This window comes from Phoca vitulina, unplaced genomic scaffold (assembly GCF_004348235.1).
Source record: "Phoca vitulina isolate PV1807 unplaced genomic scaffold, GSC_HSeal_1.0 scaffold6, whole genome shotgun sequence".
Taxonomy (NCBI): Eukaryota; Metazoa; Chordata; class Mammalia; order Carnivora; family Phocidae; genus Phoca; species Phoca vitulina.
In genome coordinates this window covers 12,814,398-12,837,641 of record NW_022589709.1, presented here as the reverse complement: position 1 = coordinate 12,837,641, position 23,244 = coordinate 12,814,398, and the positions used below count along the sequence as shown (strand labels likewise).

The following is a 23,244-nucleotide window of genomic DNA, read 5'->3' as shown; positions in this document are numbered from 1 at the left end:
TGCAGAGGTGCCTACAGCTGGTCACACACTGACGCTTGGGCCAGGCTCCACTGTGGCTCTTGTTAGGCTGCTGATTCTCTGAAACTCAGCAGCAACTTCCATCCACCCTTCAGCTTGAACATCAGGCCCCTCTGAAAGTCCTGCTAAGTTCCCCCCAACTCCAGCATAACCCCAGGCCTTTATGCTACTCCTGAATTCTCAGCTACCTTGTCATCTTATATGGACAATGAGAGGAAAGATGGGAAGGAGAAACAGTACACAGAGCTCGGTAGAGGTATTTCACATTGCACGTTGGTTTCCTCAGTCAGTTCTCACAAGCCAGTAAGACAGGCATTTTAGCTGAAGTTTCCTGTCCCACCCTAGTGTTATAGGCTGAACCTGTTCCCCCCTAAAGTCAAGTGTTGAAGCCCTAACCCTCAGTGTGACTGTATTTAGAGATGGGGCCTTTAAGAGGTAGTTAAAGTTAAATGAGGTCATAAAGGTGAGGCCCTAATTTGATAGGACTGGTGTCCTATAAGAAGAGGAAGAGATACCAAAGCTAGCTCTCCCTATCGCCTCCATCCCCCACCAAACACAAAGAGGAAAAGGCCATGTAAGGACACAGGGAGAAGGCAGCCATCAACAAGCAAAGGAGAGAGGCTTCACCAGAAACCAATCCTGCTGGCACCTTGACCTCGGACTTCCTTCCAGCCACCAGAACTGTGAGAAAATATCTATTGCTTAAGCAACCCAGACTGTGGTATTTTGTGATGATGGCCCAAGCAGCCTAAGACACCTAGAAATCACAATGTAATACCTTCTAGGAACCCAAGCATTCTTGGCTCTGAGCATGTCAGGTGCCCCGTGTCACTACGGCTTACTTCCTGGGCCTCGCTGCCCACTGGTTACAGTCCCATGCTTTTCCCTGCCTTTATTCTCCAATCAGGTTCCAGCTTCCTTCCTTTATTCCCTCAGTCTTATTCCCATATTTCTTTTGGTACTTACCATGTTGTTCCATTGGCCCAGGAACCCATCTACTACTCAGAGATACTCTTTAGGAGCTTGTTTTGCGTCCTTTCTCCATTAATGTTCCCACTTCAAGCAGCTTCAGACATGGACTATAAATTGTCCCTGTGGGCATATGTGGGAGTTCTCATGCCAAGGAAGGAGATGGAGTTTTCCCTGTAAAGAACCAAGTGCTCCTTTTTGAGGCTGAGCTGACTCTGAGAAGGGCATGGATCCTGTCACATTCTGGAAGTTTCCTGGGAGTCCATCCTCAGCCTCAGGGATTCATCCCAGCATCAAGTTAATAAGCCTAGGATTGAAGAGAGGGTTTTCAAAGCAAAGGAGCCAGTATAGATCTCCATGGAAGGGCCACAGATTTTGAAATCAGATTCCTATGGGTTTGATTTCTGGCTGTGAACCCTACTGGAGGATCATAAGCAAGTTATATCATCTTTCTGAACTGCAGTTTTCTCATCTGTTAAATGGAAATAATGAACCTTGCTTTGCAGGATTGTAATGAAGATTTCACATTCTTTTTGGAAATGACTGGTTTGGGTTTTTATAGGCATTTATTCCATTCACCCTATTCTTCCTGAGTCCGTCTGGCCAACAAACCTGAACGGTAGTTCTCACCTTGCATATAGCATTTGTGTGGTGTGGTGGGGAATGAGGGGAGGAGTGGAGGGATAGATGCCTTTTAAAAAATCTGATTTATTGTATTTTGTTCAGGAAATATCCTCTCAGAAAATGCAGACTAACTGCAATCTACCCCAGCACATCTTTAGGAAGGCAGAACCATTCTCCAAATAATGCATTAGGGAGCAATCATCCCCAGACTCAATATCAATGACCTTGGCAATGGGGATTTTTTTTTTTTTTTAAAGGTGTGAGCGAATGAATAAATGTCTTCTTAAAGGCCTGGTTTTGGAACATTCCCAGCTCCCCTGGGATTGCTTACTCTCCCACTCCCTTTGGGCTGGTTTAGAGAGTCAGAACTGAATGTAATGAGTCCAGCAACTCAGGGTCTGCAGGAAATGCCCTTCAGAAACAGACACTTTCTGAAGTCATTTTTCTGGTTGTTTCTCAGACACTTGGTGATACCATCTTGGGTATGTTATGCCTGGCAGTGGGGACACGTTGCAAAGTAGACCCGCATCCTACCCCCCTGCCTTATTTTGTTATTTTGAAATCTAAGGGCAGCACAGGGAGGTGAAAGAAAGAACACAATGAAACCACAGAACTCTGTTTTGTGTGTGTCCACACATGGGGACTTGCAGTCTGTCCAGTGTGGGCCATGTAGGGGAGAGGTATGATTCCACTGGTGTAGAGGAAATAGCTGTGGATTTAGAGCCCAAAAGATTGGAATTTAAATTCTATCTCCTAACTGGTTATGCAAACTTGGGCAACCAGTTTGCCTTCAGAAGCCCTGTTGCTTTGCATGTAAAAGGGAAATGGTTAACAAAGCCATTCCAGCGGGTGTGGTGAATAAGTACTAGGGGATGCAAAAGAGCTTAGGTGAAGAATAAAGTATTAAATATATATTTTACCAGAACTCGGGCTTAGAGTCCGACAGATCGGGTGTGTTACACTACACTATTGTCCATCAATACCCAGTGCCACTCCCTGGAGTCAGGCTCGGTCATGTGACTTAGCCAATGTAAACCCAAGTGCTCCCTCAATTCCAAGGGGGACTTTTCAGGCTCATTAGCAATGCCCCAGCTCTCTTCCCCCTGCCCCTGTGATGAGAAAGCTTGTGTAAGGAGGAGCCCTGGGACATTAGGGCCCTAAGTCATTAGAGTAAGCACAACTCCCATGCTGTTCCTTGATGGGTTCCTATCACCAGCTGTTTTAGCTCTTTTAGGGATTTGAAGATTTGGAGATTTAGGGATTGACTGTTATTGCAGGAAAACTGTCTGGCCTCACTGATACACCTGGGTACTGTTTCTTTATGCCATTTAATAGACAAAAGAAAAACAACACAAAGAAAACACATACACAGTTATACTGAACACAGCACAGATTGGGGAGAGCCCAGGGACAGCCCTTGCTGGGTGCTACTTGCCACCGCTCTTGGGAAGGGGCCGGTAGACCCCCACGACCACAGCGTGGTCCCTCTCGTAGGGCTCCAGGGTCAGTTGCTCTTGAGGCTTTAAGTTCTCCTGCTGCAACTTCCTCACCTCAGAAGCAAACACTGCCTCAGCAGATGCAGTGGAGTCGATGCAGTTGGCCTTGATGGAAATGAGAAAGTGGCCCCCGTTGCGCAGGAAGGTGTGGGCATTCAGAGCTACTATCCGGGACTGGTCAGGCTGGGCCACATCGGCAAAGATCACATCCACCATCCCTATAAGCATGCGGTACTTGAGCGGGTGCCGGGCATCTTCGAGAACCGGGATGATGTTGGTTCGCTTCTTGGCCACGTTAACCAGATCACGGCCAGCGCGGTGGGAGAATTCAACCGCGTAGACCAGGCCGTCCGGGCCGATGATGTCGGACACATGAGAGACAGTGGTCCCTGAGGCAGCGCCCAGGTACAGCACTTTGGACTTGGGCTTGATGTGGATCTGGTCGACCCCGCCCAGGATGGCAGCTGCCAGCTTGGAGCGGAAGGGGTTCCATGTGCGGTACTCTTGTTTCACACCGCCCTCGGTCACAGTGACCCGCCGCTCGCCATACACCGAGTGGCCCGGCACCATATTCAGCGTTACCAGCGCGTCTTCCGCTCCACGGTAGATGAAGACACCCTCATGCCTGTGTGGCTCCACCGACACAGCATTGGCGCCCTTCCTGCGGCGGTTTTTGTTTTTGCCCACACCGCCGCGCCGCTGCCCGCTGCCACCACGGTCCCTACTGTCCCCCCCTCCGCGCCCCCGGCCCCGGCCGCCGCCGAAGCCACGCGCCCGCGCCCCAAAGCCGCCCTTGCCCCCAGGGCCGCCATCGCCTCCTCCTCCCTTGCCTCCGCCCCCCCGCCCCACGCCCCACCCGCCGCCCCAGCTGCCACCCCCACGGCCACCCGACCCACCCCCGCGCGAGCTTGAGGCAGACTTCATGGCGCGCCCTGGGCACTCGGGTGGGTGGCTAGAGGTGATTGTAAAGGTGTCGCAGATAACTGGTGGCGGCTGTCAGGGGTTACCAGTGGCTTGGAGTTGCCAGGAGTCACAGGTGGTTCTGGATGGCAGTCCTGGCGTGGAACAATGGCGACAGCGGATGCTGCTGGCCTGGCCAGCCACAGCAGGAGACCGGGACAAGGTGTGCGGCGGTCGGGAACAGCTTTACCGCAGTGCCCGCAGCCCTGGAGCCGCCCTTTGACGCAGAGACCGGCGTGATTACATCACACCCGCTTCGGGACCCTGCAGCTCCGGAAGCCCCCCTTCTAACCCGCGAGCAGACGCAACCTGCTTCCTTTTAACTCTTCCCCTTCCTCACCTGCTGCTTTCTTAGGGACCCTTTGCACTTCTCCTGGGGAGCTGAGAAGGAAGCGTCTCCGCTGCAGATGAGGATGAGAGCAACGGCTTTAGTCCTTGCTGTGCCACTTGCTCGCTGTGTGGTCTTAGGAAGTTACTTGACTCTCTCTGAAATTCTTGTTTCAACTTGAGCAAGTTTTTTTAACTGAGTCTCAACATCCCATCTGTAAAACAGAACCTACCTGAGAAGTTTGTTTTAAAGTGCTACATACACTTATCCCAACCATGGCGCATGATAATTACTGTGTTAGTTTTTTTTTTTTTTTTTTTTTTAATGTATTTCCTTTGGTCTTTTTGTTGAGGTATAGTTTACACACAATAAAATGCACCAATTTTTGTTTAAGTAAATATATTGCCTCTTGGAACTTTTGCCACTCGTGCAAGAGTGGCTCCTGCACCCTTATACAATGTTGATGAGAATGCAAATTGGTACACATATTCTTTTTTTTTCTTAAGATTTTATTTATTTATTTGACAGAGAGAGACACAGCGAGAGAGGGAACACAAGCAGGGGGAGTGGGAGAGGGAGAAGCAGGCTTCCCGCCGAGCAGGGAGCCCGATGCGGGGCTCGATCCCTGGACCCCGGGATCAGGACCTGAGCCGAAGGCAGACACTTAACTGACTCAGCCACCCAGGAGTCCCACCAATGATGATAATTAGAACTGCTAGAACAGGAGTGGTGACAATGGTAGTGATAATGATCATTGTCAGAGATGTGGCAGAGGTGAGATGAAGTAGACCAACCAATCCAAGGGAAATATTTAGAAGATAGAAGTCACAGGGCTTTCTGATGAACTGGATGTAAGAAGTCAGAAAGGAAAATTCCAAGCCAGAGATTGCCAAAGTATAGTGTGCCTCCCCTTTAAAAAAAAATTGTTTGTTTGTTTGAGAGAGCATGCGAGCGAGTGCACAAGCGGGGGTGGGGGGGAGTGGGGAGGGGCAGAGGAAGAGGGAGAAGCAGACTCTCTGATGAGCAGGGATCCTGACACAGGGTTCGATTCCAGGACCCCAGGATCATGACCTGAGCCAAAGGTAGATGCTTAACTGACTGAGCCACCCAGGCACCCCCGTGCCTCCCCTTTTTGGTTAATACTCTACAAGGTGCAGCCCTGGTTGTTCTCTACTTAGCTCTGCTTTCTTCCATCAACTGTGCTAAATCCCAGAATTTGTTCTGGGAATATGTAACAGCAAGAAATTGTTGATTCTTCAGTGTAAATGGGGACACATGGGCTCGAGCCCTAAACCCTGTAGCACACCTCAGCAGGAGCCAAAATCTCATGTTTATTCCTGAATCCTAGTCTATGTTTCAAAAACCCTGCTCTTTCAGTCTGCAGCATCTTTTGAGCATTTTTAAAAAAACACTGGGCAGCACAAAAGGACAGAAAAACGGATATAATGTGGAGGCTTGAGCATTCAATCAGAACCTTGGACAGCGACACCAAATGGGACATTTTAGCTACTGTGACTGGCTTGGGACCCACCCATGAGCGGGGGAAGGTGGTGTATGTAGGTGATATAAGCAACCTGTGGACCTCCTTATTAGTGGAACAAAGTGCTTGCTCCAGAGAAAGACAAAACGTACCTGAAGAGCAGGGCAAATGTCAGGCAGGGTGTACTGAATGTGCACCCACCAAAGCTTTTATTTCATCCTGGACCAGAACTCTTCCTGTTTCAAATTCACAGACAGCAACACCAGGTGTGGTTTTCTCAGAGGGCTGAAATGCCTCCTTAATAGGGGCCATAAGCTTATGTGTTGGAATGTGGACAAGCAGTTAAAGAGTGCAATGTACAATTCCTGAGGTGGATGATTGTTATAAAACATTCTCCTTAGAAATTTCTGCTCTCGGGGCACCTGGGTGGCTCAGTCGTTAAGCATCTGCCTTCAGCTCAGGTCATGATCTCTGGGTCCTGGGATCGAGCCCCACATTGGGCTCCCTGCTCAGCGGGAAGCCTGCTTCTCCCTCTCCCACTCCCCCTGCTTGTGTTTCCTCTCTCGCTCTGTCTCTCTCTGTCAAATAAATAAATAAATAAAATCTTTAAAAAAAAAATTTCTGCTCTCATTACAAATTGAGGAGTGTTGTCCAAAATGATGAACTACCCTTGGTGCCTTGGTTTGGATTTCCCCCAGATCAGACCCTGTAATGGTTAATTTTATGGATCAACTTGACTGGACCATGGAGTGCCTGGTTGTTTGGCCAAACTTATCCTGGTGTGTCTGTGAGCGTGTTTTGGGATGAAATTAACATTTAACCAAGTAAACTACATAAAACAGTCTGCCCCCGATAATGTGGGTGGGCCTTATTCAATCTGTTGGAGGCCTAAATAGAACAAAGGGCTGACCTTTCTAAGAGTAAGAGAGACTTCTCCTGCCTGACAGCCTTTGAACTGGCACATTGACTTCCTGGTTCTATAGCAGCTGCCTGGCTACAGACTTAAACTGCAACATTGGCTCTACAGATTTTGAACTCACCAGTCTCTATTATTGTATGAACGATTTCCTTGTAATCTCTCTCTCTATATATATAGATGTAGATGTGGATATAGATCTAGGTACAGATACAGATCAATCTATTTATCCTGTTGTTTCTATTTATCTGGAGGACAGACCCTCAGAGAAGAACATGGGTCCTGGTGGTTTTTTTGAGAGGTGATCCCAGGAAGCACACATAGGGGATGGGGAAATGAGACAGGAAGATAGAAAGGCTAAGATAGGGTACATTAATTAGAAGATTACCACAGTGAGAGATGAGGGCTCAAATGTCCTGAGCACCCTCTATGAAACTGTGTGGAGGGCATCTCAGAATTGTTCTACCACAGGCTGGGAGACTAGGGCATTAATTCACCATTCTCCCTTTCTCTATTGTTGGGAGTTGTTTCGGGGGCATTAACTCTCCTGCCCTTTGAGTTGCTCCCGTGTGTGGCTCAGCAAACTCCTCTGACGCTGCAGAAAGCCATAAGGCAGAGAGGCAGGCACTTGGGGGAGGGAGATGCTCTCATGGTGGAATCTGTTTATCACAGCTGCAGATGAACTTAGAGCTGGGCCCAAGGGATATTGGATAAGGCACCAACAGTGCATGCTTCACTCGGCTACTCCATCCCATGTACAACCAGAACTTTGTAACTTAGAAAATGTGCATGAGCTCATAAAGCTTATTACATCGGGGGAAAAATAGCTTATTATATCGGGAAAGAAAGTCATACCATAAATACACTAACACTACCTGTAATACGGGTATTCAACCTAGCAGTACAAAACTCTCCTCATTATTTTTCTTTTTTTCTTTAAGATTTATTTATTTATTTATTTGAGAGAGAGAGAGAGAGCAGGTGCGCATGAGTTGGGAGAGGGGCAGAGGAAGAGGGAGAAGCAGGCTTCCTGCTGAGCAGGGAGCCCGATACAGGGCTCGATCCCAGGACCCTGGGATCATGACCTGAGCTGAAGGCAGACGCTTAACCGACTGAGCCACCCAGGAACCCTCTCCTCAGTATTTTTCACTCTAGTAGACGGTATCATGGAGGTCTGCAGTTGTATTTGAATAGTTTATTCCTTCGTTGTTTTTATTCAGGGTATTAAAGCACAATCCTCCACAATGAACCCTCTCCATTATGCCTCCAGACCACTGAAGAGGATCCATATCCAACACCAAGAGATCCAACTTTTACCTAAGTTAGTTTAGATAATTCTGTACAACATTGCAGGTATAAGCCTTTGAGGGCACAGCTACTGACACATTCCAACCTTTGTCTTATCACTTTCTGTTATGCTATTATTAACATTCCTTCACCACAATACAAGTAAGTATCTCTCAGGCCCCTGTTCCTGGCCTGTTTTAAATGGACTGAGGTGGCTTTTCCAGTGCACTTGCTGTTCATTTCAGAACTGACATATTCAAGAATGTCATGCATTTCCATGTGATTTATTTCATGGAATCTGCTGGGAGGGGTGGTTAGTGATTTCAAACTCTAAATCTAATGAGCCACATCTTCATGAATTTAGAGTCGTTCTTTGGGAGTAATTTCTGTCAACTGGCAATAGCAGTGGGCTACCTCACTGGTGGTGAGGTTTTGGTGGCCCACTCTTCTCACTAGATTTCATACCAGGGCTTGAGGCAGCCTCTACTACACTCTAGCAGACAACTTCTCCAGATATCTTCTCCCCCTCTCCCATCCCCCATCAGTTTCATTACGTTACTGCTGTCATTTTCAACAATCTGCTAAGGGTTCCAGAGCCACCCTCCCTTATGTATGCAAACCTTGGCAGCTTTCTTAGGTCTCTGTCCCACTGCTGGTGACAGCCTTAGGACTGCTAAAAACTTAGTTTTCAAATTTTGCTTTTCACCAGAGGCATCCTTACCCAGCATAGGGTTTGATGACTCCCAGAGAACTTTTCTGTCTCCTGGCTTTGATTCCTACCTGGCAAAGCCATTTTTTTATAGCCTGTCTGTTGAGATGCTATGGCCTGGGAGCACCCATCAACCAGCAAGACTTCCAGTCCAGTTGAACATGTTCCACCTGTGCATGACCCTAGAATGCTACCGAGGCAAGGACTCATGCCAAGTATTGGCATCTTAAGGTGTCAAAAAACTCTTCCACTAAAATTTTCATCTGGAGCCACTGATAACATTGAAATCTGTCTCATTCCCAAAGTTTCATGAGCAGTGGGTCCTACCTACTCAAAATGCTTCCTAAAGTGATAATTTGTCATTATATTTTTAAAGATTATTTATTTATTTATTTGACAGAGAGAGAAAGAGAGAGAGAGAGAAGCAGGGGGAGCGGGAGGGAGAAGCAGGCTCCCCGCCGAGCAGGGAGCCCGATGCAAGGCTCAATCCCAGGACCCCAGGATCATGACCTGAGCCAAAGGCAGACGCTTAACCTACTGAGCCACCCAGGAGCTCCAGGTAATTTGTCATTATGATCCAGACATTTCTCTCTGACAGCCAATAAGAACAACTATAGCCACTTTAAACTTGTGTTTACAGTTGACTTATTATTCCATAAGATACTTCTTATAGTCACGTTCATAATTACATCTGTGATGGGGCCTTAATAGTTAACATGGAGTACACCAGCCCTACTTAAAGACTTAAAAAGATATATGAGCAATTTTGCTCTATTTCTCTCATACACCATTCCAGAAAATTGCCTAACAAATGACTAGCCATGATTAAGGTAAAACAAGCTGGAAGGCTGTGTAACCTCATTCCCAGTCTCATTAGTATTTAAACAGTCATGCATGAATGGCTTCCCCAACCTGTTTTCTAAAAACCATGGTCTACTTCCAAAGGTGACTCCAGAGATTTGCATCTCCATCCCCAGGGACAGCCATAGCTGTATTTGATCAAGATGGGCTGGGCTATTATGCAGCAATGTGACCCCCAAATCTCAATGGATTAATGTAACTATGTTTATTTCTTGCTTACTTTTTAAAAAGGATTTTATTTATTTGAGAGAGAGAGACAGACAGACAGAGATAGCGACAGAGATAAGCGAGAGAGAGAGAGAGAGCATGAGTGGGGAGGAGAGGGAGAAGCAGTCTCCTGCTGAGCAGGGAGCCTGACATGGGATTCGATCTCAGGACCCTAGGATTATGACCTGAGCCTAAGGCAGACACTTAACCGACTGAGCCACCCAGGTGCCCTCTTGCTTACTTTTCATGTCCATTGAAGATCCATTGGAGGTTTGCTCCACATAGTCACTGAAGGGCTCAGGTAACAATGTCTTATGGCTATAACATGAGAAACAAGAGGGCTTACATTGTCACCACTGGGGAAAAGAGTGCAGGGAGAACTCACATTGCCTTTCCTATGGGTTTGGCCTAGAGTTTGACGTAGTCATTTCTACTCACAACCCATTGGCTGGAACTAGTTTTATGCCCTAACTGGAAGGCAGCTGGGAAACATGAGTGAGATAATCAGTGAACAGTAAATGTTTTTGCCGTAAGTATTTATTGCATAATGCCAGGATGGCACACCTTGATCAGTGTACCCAGGACAAACATCACAAATGAAATTTACTGTTCAATGTGCATGTATTTAAATTTACTAATCAAGGCAAAATATAATACATTTTTACTAACACATGACTAAAACCCAGAGTCATAATCCAATCCCAACCACGTATCTAATAGAGCTTGTTAAATAAAGTAGAAAAAAGAGAAAATGTCTCTCCTTTCCTAGTCTCTGTGCCTTAAAGAATAGCTCAAGTTCCTTAGCTGGGATTCCATTAATATTTGGCTATTCCCTTGCTGGGTGTGGCACTTTATGTTTAGAAAGCTCTGAAGGGTGTATTAGTCAGGGTTCTCCAGAGAAACAAAAATTTATTTTCTCACAGCTCTGGAAGCTGGAAGTCCAAGCTTAGAATGCCAGCATGGTTGTTTCTGGTGAAAGCTCTCTCTTTCTGGCCTGTAGAAGGTTGCCTTCTTACTGTGCCCTCACGTGATAGGGGGAGAGAGAGAGAGTGAACTCTCTGGTGTCTCTTCTTCAATTGACCTCAATTGACCTAATTTACTTTTTATTCCAAATACAGACATTGAGGGCTTCAACATATGAATTTTGGGGAGACACAATTCAGTCTATAAATAACAAGCTACTTTTCCAAAGATCTTCTTTCTAGAAGAAACCTTAGAAATCATCAGTAATTCCTTTTTTTTACAGACTAGGTAATTGAGATTCAGAAGGTGGCTGGCTTATCCATTCTACAAATCCTATAATCTACAAATCCTACAAACAAATTACCTAAAATCCCCACAAAAATACAATGCGTCTAGGGGCTCCTGGGTGGCTCAGTCGTTAAGCGTCTGCCTTCAGCTCAGGTCATGCTCCCAGGGTCCTGGGATCCAGTCCTGCATCGGGCTCCTTGCTCAGCGGGGAGCCTGCTTCTCCCTCTCCCACTCCCCCTGCTTGTGTTCCCTCTCTCACTGTGTCTCTCTCTGTCAAATAAATAAATAAAAATCTTTAAAAAAAATACAGTGGGTCTAACTGGGCTTTCATCAGTTCATTACATCTTACCTTTTACGAGCATTGTTTATACTTACGTCATGAAACCGTTGGCCAATTGGAAATGCAAAACACCAAACAACAACAAAAAAAATCAAAAAATTTTTACCTCAACCGACCCCATGTACTTTCTCTAACTTCAATAAAACTTCTATAGCCCAGCTGGCCGCTTGAGATGATCCTGGCTAACAAGGAAAGGCAAAGACTGACAGGAAAAAATAACAAAAAATTACATAAAATTACATCATGCCTTAGTTTAAATTCTCTGTAAGAATTCATTGTTCTTGGAGAAAAAAAATCAAGGCTGCCAGATGACTCATCATTTACCCCAATATAGTAAGAATAATTTCTCTATGACCCCATTTGTACCATTAGTTTGTTCTGCTTTCTAAGAAGTTGATAGCCAGTAGGGAAACCACAAATATAGCCATAAAAATTAAAACAACACATTTAGGGGCGCCTGGGTGGCTCAGTTGGTTAAGCGTCTGCCTTTGGCTCAGGTCATGATCCCAGGGTCCTGGGATCCAGTCCCGCGGTGGGGGGGGGAGGTCCTTGCTCAGCGGGGAGCCTGCTTCTCCCTCTGCCTGACGCTGCCCCTGCTTGTGCTCTCTCTCTCTCTCTGACAAATGAATAAATAAAATCTTTAAAAAAATATAAAAATTTTAATGGTTAAAACATAAGTCTCTTGAGGGGCGCCTGGGTGGCTTAGTCACTTAAGCATCTGCCTTCATTCAGGTCATGATCTCGGGATCCTGGGATCCAGCCCCACATCAGGCTCTCTGCTCGGGGGGGGGGATTCTGCTTCTCCCTCTCACTCTCCCTCTGTGCTCCTCTCCCTTTCTCTCTCTCTCTCAAATAAATGAATAAAATCTTTAAAAAAAAAAACAAACAAAAAACCCCCAGAAAACACAAGTCTGTTGCGATGCAATGATTCTGCCTCCACATAGTACTGTAACTGAATTCTTTTACTCATTTCCCTTGGTCACAACATGAAATTGTTTTGGCCAAAAATATTCAAGTTCTCCAAACACGCTATTTTTAAAACCAGCACCTTCAATATATTCTTTCTTTATCCTGGAAAGACTGAGACATTTTCACTGAAATACCTGCATTGTCTTCAGTGACTCCGAGACCCCGATTCCTCTGGGGGTCCTCAGCTCCCAGGCCCCTGTGCATCTTGGTATACCACTGAGGGCTCTGTGCCCAGTAAAGTCCCTCTTAGTCCAGCAGATGCGAGGTCCTGGGAACAGATGATCTGGAAGCCACAGGGATAGGTCATACCCCTGGTACAGGTGCAAAGGTAGGCCTGAAATCTGGATAGACTAAAAGGAAAAGAAAGGACTCTGAAAAGTAGAAGAGGAAAAAGAGGAGAGAAAGAGAAAGTGGAGAAAGAAAAACATACACTTCAAGGCAAACGGACATGGGTCCCAGTCCTGGCTCATTGAATTGTTAGCTGTGTCTTCAATGGAATAATCAGGTTGTTATAAGGATTATAGAGTCTTCCAGTAAGTGCTCAAATGAGTAGTTCTTACCAAAGCTATTAAGCCAGAGCCGGTACAGAGGGGCTTATGATGTTGGCAGAGTTCCTTTGCTGCCAGATATTGACACATCTTTGTTTAACTATGCTTGAAATCTCTTAAGCAAATAGGTATTTACTAAGCAAAATCATAAGAAGAAAGAATTTCTTCCTTTTCTATCCAATCCCTACTCTTATTTCAGTCTCCTCAATTGGTGCCTCAGGCTTCTTAGGATTTTTGCATTCAGTCAGGGAAACCCAGTGACAGGCAGCTGAATATCAGCCTAAAGGAATTGAAAGGATCATTTTTCCAAGAGAAAGGGGAAAGACTCTTGACAAGGATAAAGACTTGATTTGACCAAGTCTCACTGATTCAGCCCTTATCTTAGAGTTCCTCAGAGAAGAAACTCTTTGGGTTGCTAATTTGTCAGGCATTGTACATTATTTCTCTAAATGCTTTTTTTTTTTAATGTTTATTTACTTATTTTTAAGTAATCTCTACACCCAACATGGGGCTCGAACCCATGACCCTGAGATCGAGAGTCGCACACTCTTCTGTCTGAGCCAGCTACACACGTGGTCAAATTAAGTCTGACACGTGATGTCAGAAATTCTGACATCAATTTCTAAAACATTCCTAAGGGAAGAAAAGTTCCATCTGTGTTCCTGGTACTGAGCTGTTTCATCTCCTATAATCCTCACAGGAACCTTGGGGAGAAGGTATTATTACTTCCATTGAACAGCCAAGGTATATAACTTATAAGTGGTAACTAACATTTGATGAGTATCTGCCCGAGCTATCTCAATTATTATTACTGGTAATAGTAGCAGCATGGCAGTGATTATCATTTTTGAACACTGTGCATATATTAACTATATATATATGTTAGCTATTATATAGATGATATATAATTCTGTAATTCTGCCTGGTTGGAAAGAGTAAATAAGAATACACACATGTATACACACACACACACACATACTCATTCATCTTTTTCAACTAGACACACAAAGAAATTAATTAACATGTTCAGAGTCAGACAGCTACTAACTGGTAGAACCAGGGTTTAAAACCATATCCAACCTTACACATTCCACCCTTAACTGCAATGCTACCTGGCCACATCCCTGCTGTATTAGTCTACTTGAACTGCCATAACAAAATACCACAGACTGTGTGGCTTAAAAAATAGAAATTTCTTTTCTCACCATTCTACAGACTGAAAAGTCTGAGATCGAGATGCCAGAAGAGTGGGTTTCTGGTGAGAACTCTATCCTTGGCTTATAGGTGGCTGCCTTCTTACTGTGTCTTCATAAGGCCTTTCTTCTGTGCATGTGTAAGGGAGGAGAAGGAGAGATATCTCTGGTGTCTCTTCCTCTTCTTATGAGGACACCAGTCCTGTGAAAGTAGGGCCCCATTCTTATGACCTCGTTTAACCTTAATTACCTCCTTAAAGGCCCCATCTCCAAGTACAATCACTTTGAGGGTTAGGCTTCAACATATGAATGGGTGGGGGGGAGGAGGGAACACAATTCAGTCCATAAACTCACCATCCTCAGAGTTAGTAGGCAAGGTTAAGGTGAAGAGAGATTAAGTAACTTCCAGAGCCAAACAACAGGGAAATAAGTGTTTGAACTGTGTAAAAATCCAGCCCGTATTCTGTGAATTTCTTCAGAGCAAGGACATGTACTTCTCTTGTATTTTACACAGAGTTAGGGTACAATTTTAGGCTGATTAATTTTTCCAGTACTAACCTTGCCTTACCAAACCTGTCGAATTCAATGTCCAGTATTGATGAGGGTACAAGGACATAGAATTCTCATGCATTGTGACATGGTACCCTCTCTCTGGGAGTCATTTGGTAATGTGTGCTGAATCCTGTAATATGAATGTACCCTTTGACTCAACAATTTCACTTCTTTGCTATTTATTAGAAGATGATCACGGATATGTGCAAAAATTTAGGTTCAAGAATCTTCACTGCAGTAATACCTGAAAAACATAAGTTAAGAAATAAGCTCTGTGCTCAACAATAAATAACTAACATAAATTGTAGTATATCCATAAAATGGAATAAAATGCACCTAATATTGATGTTTTGGAAGAATATGCAAAGCCATGGAACAATGCCGATGACATATTAACTAAAAAAAGACTGGTTAAAATATGACTCTTTTCCATTATAAATGTAAACACATGCTTATGTTTGCACATAACAAAGAACAAAACACTACAGTGTTTATAAATGTAATAGGATTATTGGTAACTTATGTTCTTCTTTTCTTTTCATCATACAATGCGCAGACCCTGCTTTTCTAACCATAAGCCAATATTTATTTTGAAAAAAAACCACTTTTTAAAATTAGGAGTTTCTTGAATAGTTGACTCAAACTTTCTACTGAATTTGCCCTTGATATTTGGCAAATTCTTTATATAAAACAAAGCAAGGGAAGTATGTTGGTCTAGAAGCTCAAGAAGTTCAAACTTAGCAGAGAGCCCTTACATAGACCCCCCACCCTTTTATTTAAATAGACTGTTTTTTAGAGCAGTTTTAGCTTCACAGCAAATTTGAGTACAAAATACAGAGTTCCCATATAATTCTAACCCTACACATGCACAGGCTCCCCCACTATCAACATCGTGTGGCAGAGTGGTACATTGTTCCTATCAGTGAACCTACACTGATACATCATTATCAACCAAAGTCCATAGTTTATATTGGGGCTTACTCTTGGTGTTATACATTCTATGGGTTTTGTCAGACACAATTTATTTTCCTTAAAGAATTAATTTTATTAAAATCAGTTTCATAATTACATCTAGTGCTTACTGAGAAGGGTGAAACAGTGTTGAAAGAGCCAACTGGGATTGAAGGAAGATTGCATCATTGTCACCATTCCTTCTTACCTAAGGAAGGTGGCAAGGGGTGGTGATCCTAACAAAGCAGGGGTCTCCCAGAGGGTGGTCTAGCACAGGCTCTACTCCCTCTGCACCAGTCTGCAAAATATACTTACTTGGGATTTCTGGACTCCTCTTGCGTCACCCACCAACACAGGAGGCCCAGCCTGGCATCCTTTGTGGCATAGTAGCCTCTCAGTCCTCTGAGGTCCCTACTGTGCATCTAAACTCTATGTTCAGTTAAGAATTACCTGAGGATGGGGCCTGTCCTTCCCTTTCCCTTACAGAATATAGGGAACAATCCTGGATGGCCTTCGTTATGTCCCAAACCTCCTTTCCTTACCAAAGTAGACATAACTCAAATTTTCTGAAAATTATGGAAATGTTTGTCTCTGGTTACTGTTTGCTCCCTACCTGGTTAACTGTATAGACGTTGTCCTATATATCTCTCTTCAAGCCTCTAGTCTCCAAAGATGCAACCCCCTCCTGCAACCCCCTTCTGCTCTGTCCTGCCTCATACCACCATGCTGGAGGCTTTTTACTCCTTTCTAAAGTGAAGAATCTTGTTCTGATCCATTTTGAAGAAAGTGGATTGGGAGGAAGTCCTTCAGCCACACCCTAGACCTCATGATTGTAGACTCAGACCTTTTCAAATAATTCAATTCACTATTTTAATCTATTTATTCATATCTAATCTGGTTCTTGAAAGCATTTAGAGAAGTTTGAAAACATTCCTTATAAAGGTAACAAGTGGATGTGAATATTTGAGATATAACTGAGGTTTCCCACTCTGGGGCTTTCTGGTACCCTTTACTCATGGCACGCTGCCTCCATTTCAGCTGGGAGCTCCTTAATGTATGAGTTGGTGTTTTCCTGGGGCCCAGCAGGGAACCTGGTATGGGTGGGGTATGTGCCCTGTTGATGTTTGTTTGCCATGCTTGAGTAGAATCATTCAAAGCAGTTAAGTGAGCAAAATCACTTCCCTTAGACTGCCTTTCACTAAGGAGGGGATTGCAATTAACAAGTCCATCTGCAGGAGCTCTGGGATCTGATGAAGAAGAGCAGATACCACTGCACCCCTTTCAGAAATAAGGAAACCAAGGCTTTGTGAGCTTGGGCCGTTTGTCCAATGTACACAGTAGAGCTGAAAATAGACCAGTTTCTTGGCTCCTGGTCCCTGCTCTGGCCTCTAAAGTGTGTTACCCTGCCTCAGAAATGGACGCATCCTTCCTAGGCTCAGCTGGATTGTGAACTGTCAGGGAGCAAGCTTGGAAGTTTGGTGGGACTCTGAGTAAAGGCTTCTTGCCCACAGAGCCCACAGATAGACAAAATTAGATGTGGTAGGCTGAAAAATGTCCCTAAAACATATCAAGTCCTAATTCCTGGAACCTGTAAATGTTACCATGTATGGACAAAGGGTCTCTACACATATAATTAAGGATCTTGAGATGGGGAGATTGCCCTGAATTATCTGGGTAGGCTCTAAAGGCAGTCACGTTACTTCGTAAGAGAAAGGCAATGGGAGCTTTCACTAACAGAAGGAAAGGTGATGTGACAGAGGCAGAGCCTGGAATGACGTGGCCACAAGTCAAGAAAAGCTGGAAGCCACCAGAAGCTGGAAGAGGCAAAGAATGAATCCCCCCCACCCCAGAGCTCTGGAGGAAGTGTGGCCCTGATAATACCTTGATTTTTGTCCCAGTAATACTGATTTTGGACTTCTGTTCTCCATAATTATGAAAGAATAAATTTCTATGATTTCAAGCCATCCAGTTAGTGGTAATTTATTACAACAGTGATTGGAAAATAACACATTAGGATAAGGGGGCCTAACCACCATAAAAGGAATGTTTGCTCCATAGGGCAGAAACTATGAGCTGGTGACCCAGCAGCATTCCCAATTCCCTTTTTATAAGGGAATGTGTGTGTGTGTGTTTAGGAATTTTAGGGCTGCACAGGTTCACTGAAGGTACCCTATGTCCAGAGGGACATAACAAAATGACAGAAAACCAGTCACCAGAAAGATACAGTCCTCCTTATTCATGAATTCGTATTTGTGAATCTGCCATTAAAAGATTAAAAATATTTTTAATGGGAATAGGTTTTTTCCCCCACCTTCTTAACTGTCATATTTAGGGTTATAGGTAATACTTGCTGAATTATGGAGTACTTCATCTAGGTATAAATTGTATATAACCTTCAGCATTTGAAGTATGGCTTTGTTGCCACTGTTAGGTTTCAGCGTGTATACAGTTTACATCTAATTTGAGTTTGTTTTTCTTGAGTTTTGTTTGGTTTTGGTCACAAATTACTAGATAATAGCAAGCTATTTGCTGGTGTTGTTAAGTAATGCACCATATTTGTTTTCTATTTAACTTTTGACTCCCTTCACCCATTTCTCCCACCCTTCACCCTGTCTGGCAATCACTAATCTGTTCTCTGTATGAGAGTTTTTTCGTTTTATTTTTTTTTATACCACATGTAAGGAAGATCATATGGTATTTGTCTTTCTCTGACTTATTTCACTTAGCATAATGCCCCTGTGGTACATCCTGGTTGTTGCAAATGGCAAGATTTCATTCTTTATGATTGAATTAATGTAACAATTTAATATCAATAGCGTACAAAACCTTTGCTATGTCTGCTCCTCACTTTGTTGCTTTTGTCACAAATTACATCTTTATATATTGTGTGCCCATAAACACAGATTTACAGTTACTGTTTTAGGCAGCTGTCTTAAATAAGGAAAAAAGTTACAGGCAAAAAAATACATTAATACTGCTTTTTACCCCTATCTATTATAGTTACTTTTACTGGCATTATTTCTTTGTGTGGATTTGCAATACTATCTAGTGTCCTTACATTTTAGTGTTTAGCATTTCTTGTAGGGAAGGTCTACTTGTGACAAACTCAATTTCTGCTCATTGACAATGTGTTTCATCTTCATGGCGGGGGGGCGCTATTTATTTGTAGAAATTTTTAATTCCAGTATAGTTAACATAGTATTGTATTAGTTTCAGGTGTACAATATAGTGATTCAACAATTCCATACACCACCCAGTGCTCATCAGGACAGTGCACTCCTTAACCCTATCACTTATTTCACCCATCCCCCCACCTACCTCCCCTCTGGTAACCATCAGTTTGTTCTCTACAGTTAAGAGTCTCTTTCTTGGTTTGTCCTTTTTCCCTTCTCCTTTGTATGTTTTGTTTCTTAAATTCCCATTGAGTGAAATCATATGGTATTTGTCTTTCTCAGACTTATTTTGCTTAACATTATACTCTCTAGTTCCATGTTGTTGCAAATGGCAAGATTTCACTTTTAATGGCTAAATAATATTCCACTGTATATCTTCATTTTTCAAGTAGTTTTTCCAGACATTGAAGTCATGGTTAACAGGTTTTTTTTTTCTTTCACCTCTTTGAATATATCATTCCATTGTCTTCTGGTCCCCATGGTGTCTGAGGAGAAATTAGCTGTTATCCTGAGAATCACTTGCACATGAGTAGTAGCTTCTCTTGTTTTCAAGATTCTCTTTGTCTTTCAAAGTTTGATCATGTGTCTAAGATTGGATCTGAGTTTATCCTACTTAAGAGTTCATTGAGGGGCGCCTAGGTGGCTCAGTCGTTAAGCGTCTGTCTTCGGCTCAGGTCATGATCCCAGGGTCCTGGGATCGAGTCCCACGTCGGGCTCCCTGCTCGGCGGGAGGCCTGCTTCTCCCTCTCCCACTCCCCCTGCTTGTGTTCCTGCTCTCGCTGTCTCTCTCTGTCAAATAAATAAGTGGAATCTTTAAAAAAAAAAAAGATTAAAAAAAAAAAAAAAGAGTTCATTGAGCTTCTTGTATGTGTAGATTTGTGTTTTCATCAAATTTAGGAAGTTTTTAGGGATGCCTGGGTGGCTCAGTTGGTTAAGCATCTGCCTTTGGCTCGGGTTGTGATCCTGGGGTCCTGGGATCAAGTCCCACGTTGGGCTCTCTGCTCAGTGGGGAGCCTGCTTCTCCCTCTGCCCGCTGCTCCCCCTGCTTGTGTGCTCTCTCACAAATAAATAAAATCTTAAAAAAATTTTTTAGGAAGTTTTTAGCTATTATTTCCTCAAATACTTTCTGCCTTTGTCTCATCTGGGACTCCCATTATACACATGCTGGTCTTTTTGATGGTGTCCTACACATCTCTTAGGTTCTGTTCATTCTTTAAAAAATTTTTTTGTTACTTAGACTGGATAATTTTAGTTGGTTTATCATCAAGTTCACTGATTCTTCCTTCTATCTGTTCAACTCTGCTGTTGGGCCCCTCTAGTGAATCTTTCATTCCAGTTACGCTTTTCAGCTCAATTCTTTTTGACTTTTTATTTCTATCTCTTCATTCCTATTCTCTATTTGGTAAGATTTCTTACGGTTTCCTTTAGCTCCTCAAATATTTTTCAAATAGCTGATTAAGTCATTGTCCTGCATGTCCAATGTCAGGGTTTCCTGGGGGACAATTTCTATTATTTCCTTAGGTATGGGCCATATTTTGTTTCTTTACATGCCCCTGTAATATTTTTGTTGTTGAATACTGGACATTTTGAATATTTTAATGTGGCAACTTTACAAATCAGGTACTATCCTCCCCACCCCAGGGTTTGTTAGTGATGTTTGTTGTCATTGTTAACTCAATTGCTCTGTGCATGCTGGTACAACCTTCAACACTCAACCAGGAAGTTCACATCTCTGCCTTAGTATTTACTTCTTGCTTGCAGAGTCTTAAATCAGCTGGAGGTGAACCTTTTGAAGTTTTTGCTGAGTAGGTGCACAGCCCTGGATATAAGCATGGCTTTCTAGATACCCAGTAATATGTCAGAGCTTTTCTAAGTCCTTATTCACCAAAGCATCTCATTCCCCAGCCTCTTTCCAAGATCTTTGGTTTTTCTGTTTTTTTTCCCCCCAACTGTGATCCATTCCCCCAGTCAGCAGCAACTAATACATTTGCCTGTGTTTCTGACAAATGCCCTCTAGGTAACTATCTCAGTACCAGAGAGTTCTGAGTTAGGTAAGATAAAGGCAAACCCTTTGAAATTGTACTCGAAGAAGCCACCAGAAAGTTCAAAAGAAACAAGCACAATTTTTTTGCAAATTAGTTCCATTATACTCACTGTGGTACTGGTATACTCACAGGGAATGTGGCTGTTATCTTCAAGGCCACTGCTAAGCTAGGGGGAGGGGGATGAGACCAGGGTTAAGTTAAAATGCCACAAAGTTGTCTGTTCTTACCAAGAGTCAGCTGTTTCTTCTTGATTATGTTGCCCTGGTCTGTAAGCTTTTAGTTAGTTTCCAGTTCTGAAAAAGTTGACTGTGACAATTTTTGCCAGCTTTTCATTCCTTTTATGGAATGCAGACTTCTGAAGTTCCTTAATCCATTTTGCAGAAGTCTGGATATAAAAGATTTAAAGAACTATATAGGATAGTGTATCCAATAAACCGAAGACATCATATTCAAGTATATGTGGAGCATTTGTAAGAACTGAACAAACCCTGGGTTATAAACAAGTCTCAACAAATTTCAAAGAATTGAAACAATGCATTTTAGAAAAGAAATGTGTTTTCCAACAATAATGGAATTAAAATAGAATTCAATGACAAAAAGACAATTAGAGCAGCCAGCCAGTTACTAAAGATGGTTACAGAGAACATGACAACATAAGGTTTTCTGGGGCTCTGGTCACATGCATGTCAGATCATCAGATGTCAGGGTTGAAATGCAGGAACATTAGAAAGGTTCTGGTTTGACCCCACCCTTCCCCTTCACTTATTTATAGGAGACAGAAGACCAAAAAAAGGTCACACAAAACTGTTGGCTGAAATAGTTCTATATCCCAGGACTCTCAACCCAATGCTCTGATACAGGGCTGCCTCAAACCTTCCTTCATCCAGAGGTCTGGGCTGCCAGTATTCACTTTCTCGCTCCACAATCTCGTACCCCCACTGGGAATTCTAGCTTTGTTTCCTGACAGTTTTCCCCTTTTCTCCCAAAGAGTAGCACCTTAAAAATAGGCTAATCAGGGCGCCTGGGTGGCTCAGATGGTTGAGTGTCTGCCTTCGGCTCAGGTCATGATCCCGGGGTCCTGGGATTGAGTCCCATGTCGGGCTCCCTGCTCCTTGGGGAGCCTGCTTCTCCCTCTGCCTCTCTCTCATGAATAAATAAAATCTTAAAAAATAGGCTAATCAGAGCCCTATTATCTACTACCTAATGATATTTATAATTTCTGATAAGACAATGTTTTAAAGATGAAATAACCACAAAGTTACTTTCTCAGGAAGCAGAAGACTGACTTGTCAGTATATGAACTAATCATGACATTTGGTTAACATACACACCCCAGTCCTTCAATAGTTCCTCCTATACCTCACTGAATCCTGTTTTTTACCCTAAAACTCCTGGATCTTCTGACCAATGGACTCAATAGTACTCTCTTTGCAGTTACCAGGCAAAAGGAAATTGTTCAGATTCTATGTTTGCTAGAGAGTAATGATCTAGTGTGATGAACACTTCAACCTTTTACATACCCATTTGTTTGTAAATTGTAGCTATTGTTATAATTCATTAAGATCATCTCATAAGTTCCTTTGGGCTTGGAGAGCCTTGGAAACAGCATGGTAGAACACAGTTCATGTTCATTAAGCACTTGTTTTCCCAAGTATTATGTTCTTTACATGAATCCTAACCTAATCATTGTGTTGGCAAATTACATTTACTCACCCAACAATCACCACCCCCCCTTCCGTGACTACCTTCACTGTCACCAGAAATCTCCACCTTGTCTTTCTATAACCCCAATTTCTTGGAATAATTCAACATGCCTAGGAGATGAATCTTGACTGATCTAAGCTAATCATGACAATTCTGTTCTTTGCTTATTCAAGTTTTTCCAGCTTCCCTTGCAACGAAATTGGCACATGACCAATGAGATGTGAAGAGTTAATCTGCAGCTTCTGAAAAAGTTCCAGTCTGTTAATTTTCTTGACGTTCCCCTGAATCCAGGTTTGTTATATTCCCCAAATCACCTTTTGCTAAAAAAGAAAAGAGGTTAAATTGAGGAGTCAGACACACATAGATATGAATCTTGGTTTTCTTTGTGAGCAATCCAGGGCAAGATACTTACTTCTGTGAAGCCTCAGTTTTGTCACTTGCCAAACAGGGATAAGTGTTACAAAAGAACAATGGAATGAGGACTATATGGGACAATGAGGGCATGTGAAGTTTCTGGGGTCTATAGCAGAGCTCAATAAATGGGACTCCCTATCAAATTAAAATGAATGAAAACACATTCAGCCAACCCAATATACACTCTCACTAAAGTACACAACAAACCTTTTTACTCCACGACCCCACTAAGTAATTTTGGGAAAGTAA

General features: G+C 43.3%; 1 protein-coding gene across 1 annotated transcript; it reads right to left on the bottom strand.

Annotated features, from left to right (window-relative positions):
* Positions 1-671: 671 nt before the first annotated feature.
* Positions 672-4,306, bottom strand: FBLL1 (fibrillarin like 1). Its single transcript, XM_032403683.1, has one exon. The coding sequence runs from the start codon at positions 4,029-4,031 to the stop codon at positions 3,039-3,041; it is 993 nt and encodes a 330-aa protein (XP_032259574.1). The 5' UTR covers positions 4,032-4,306; the 3' UTR covers positions 672-3,038.
* Between the last annotated feature and the right edge of the window lie 18,938 nt (positions 4,307-23,244).

Bases quoted from the DNA above. Each gene is read 5' to 3' on its own strand.
- FBLL1 (XM_032403683.1), bottom strand. From the start codon at position 4,031: ATGAAGTCTGCCTCAAGCTCGCGCGGGGGTGGGTCGGGTGGCCGTGGG.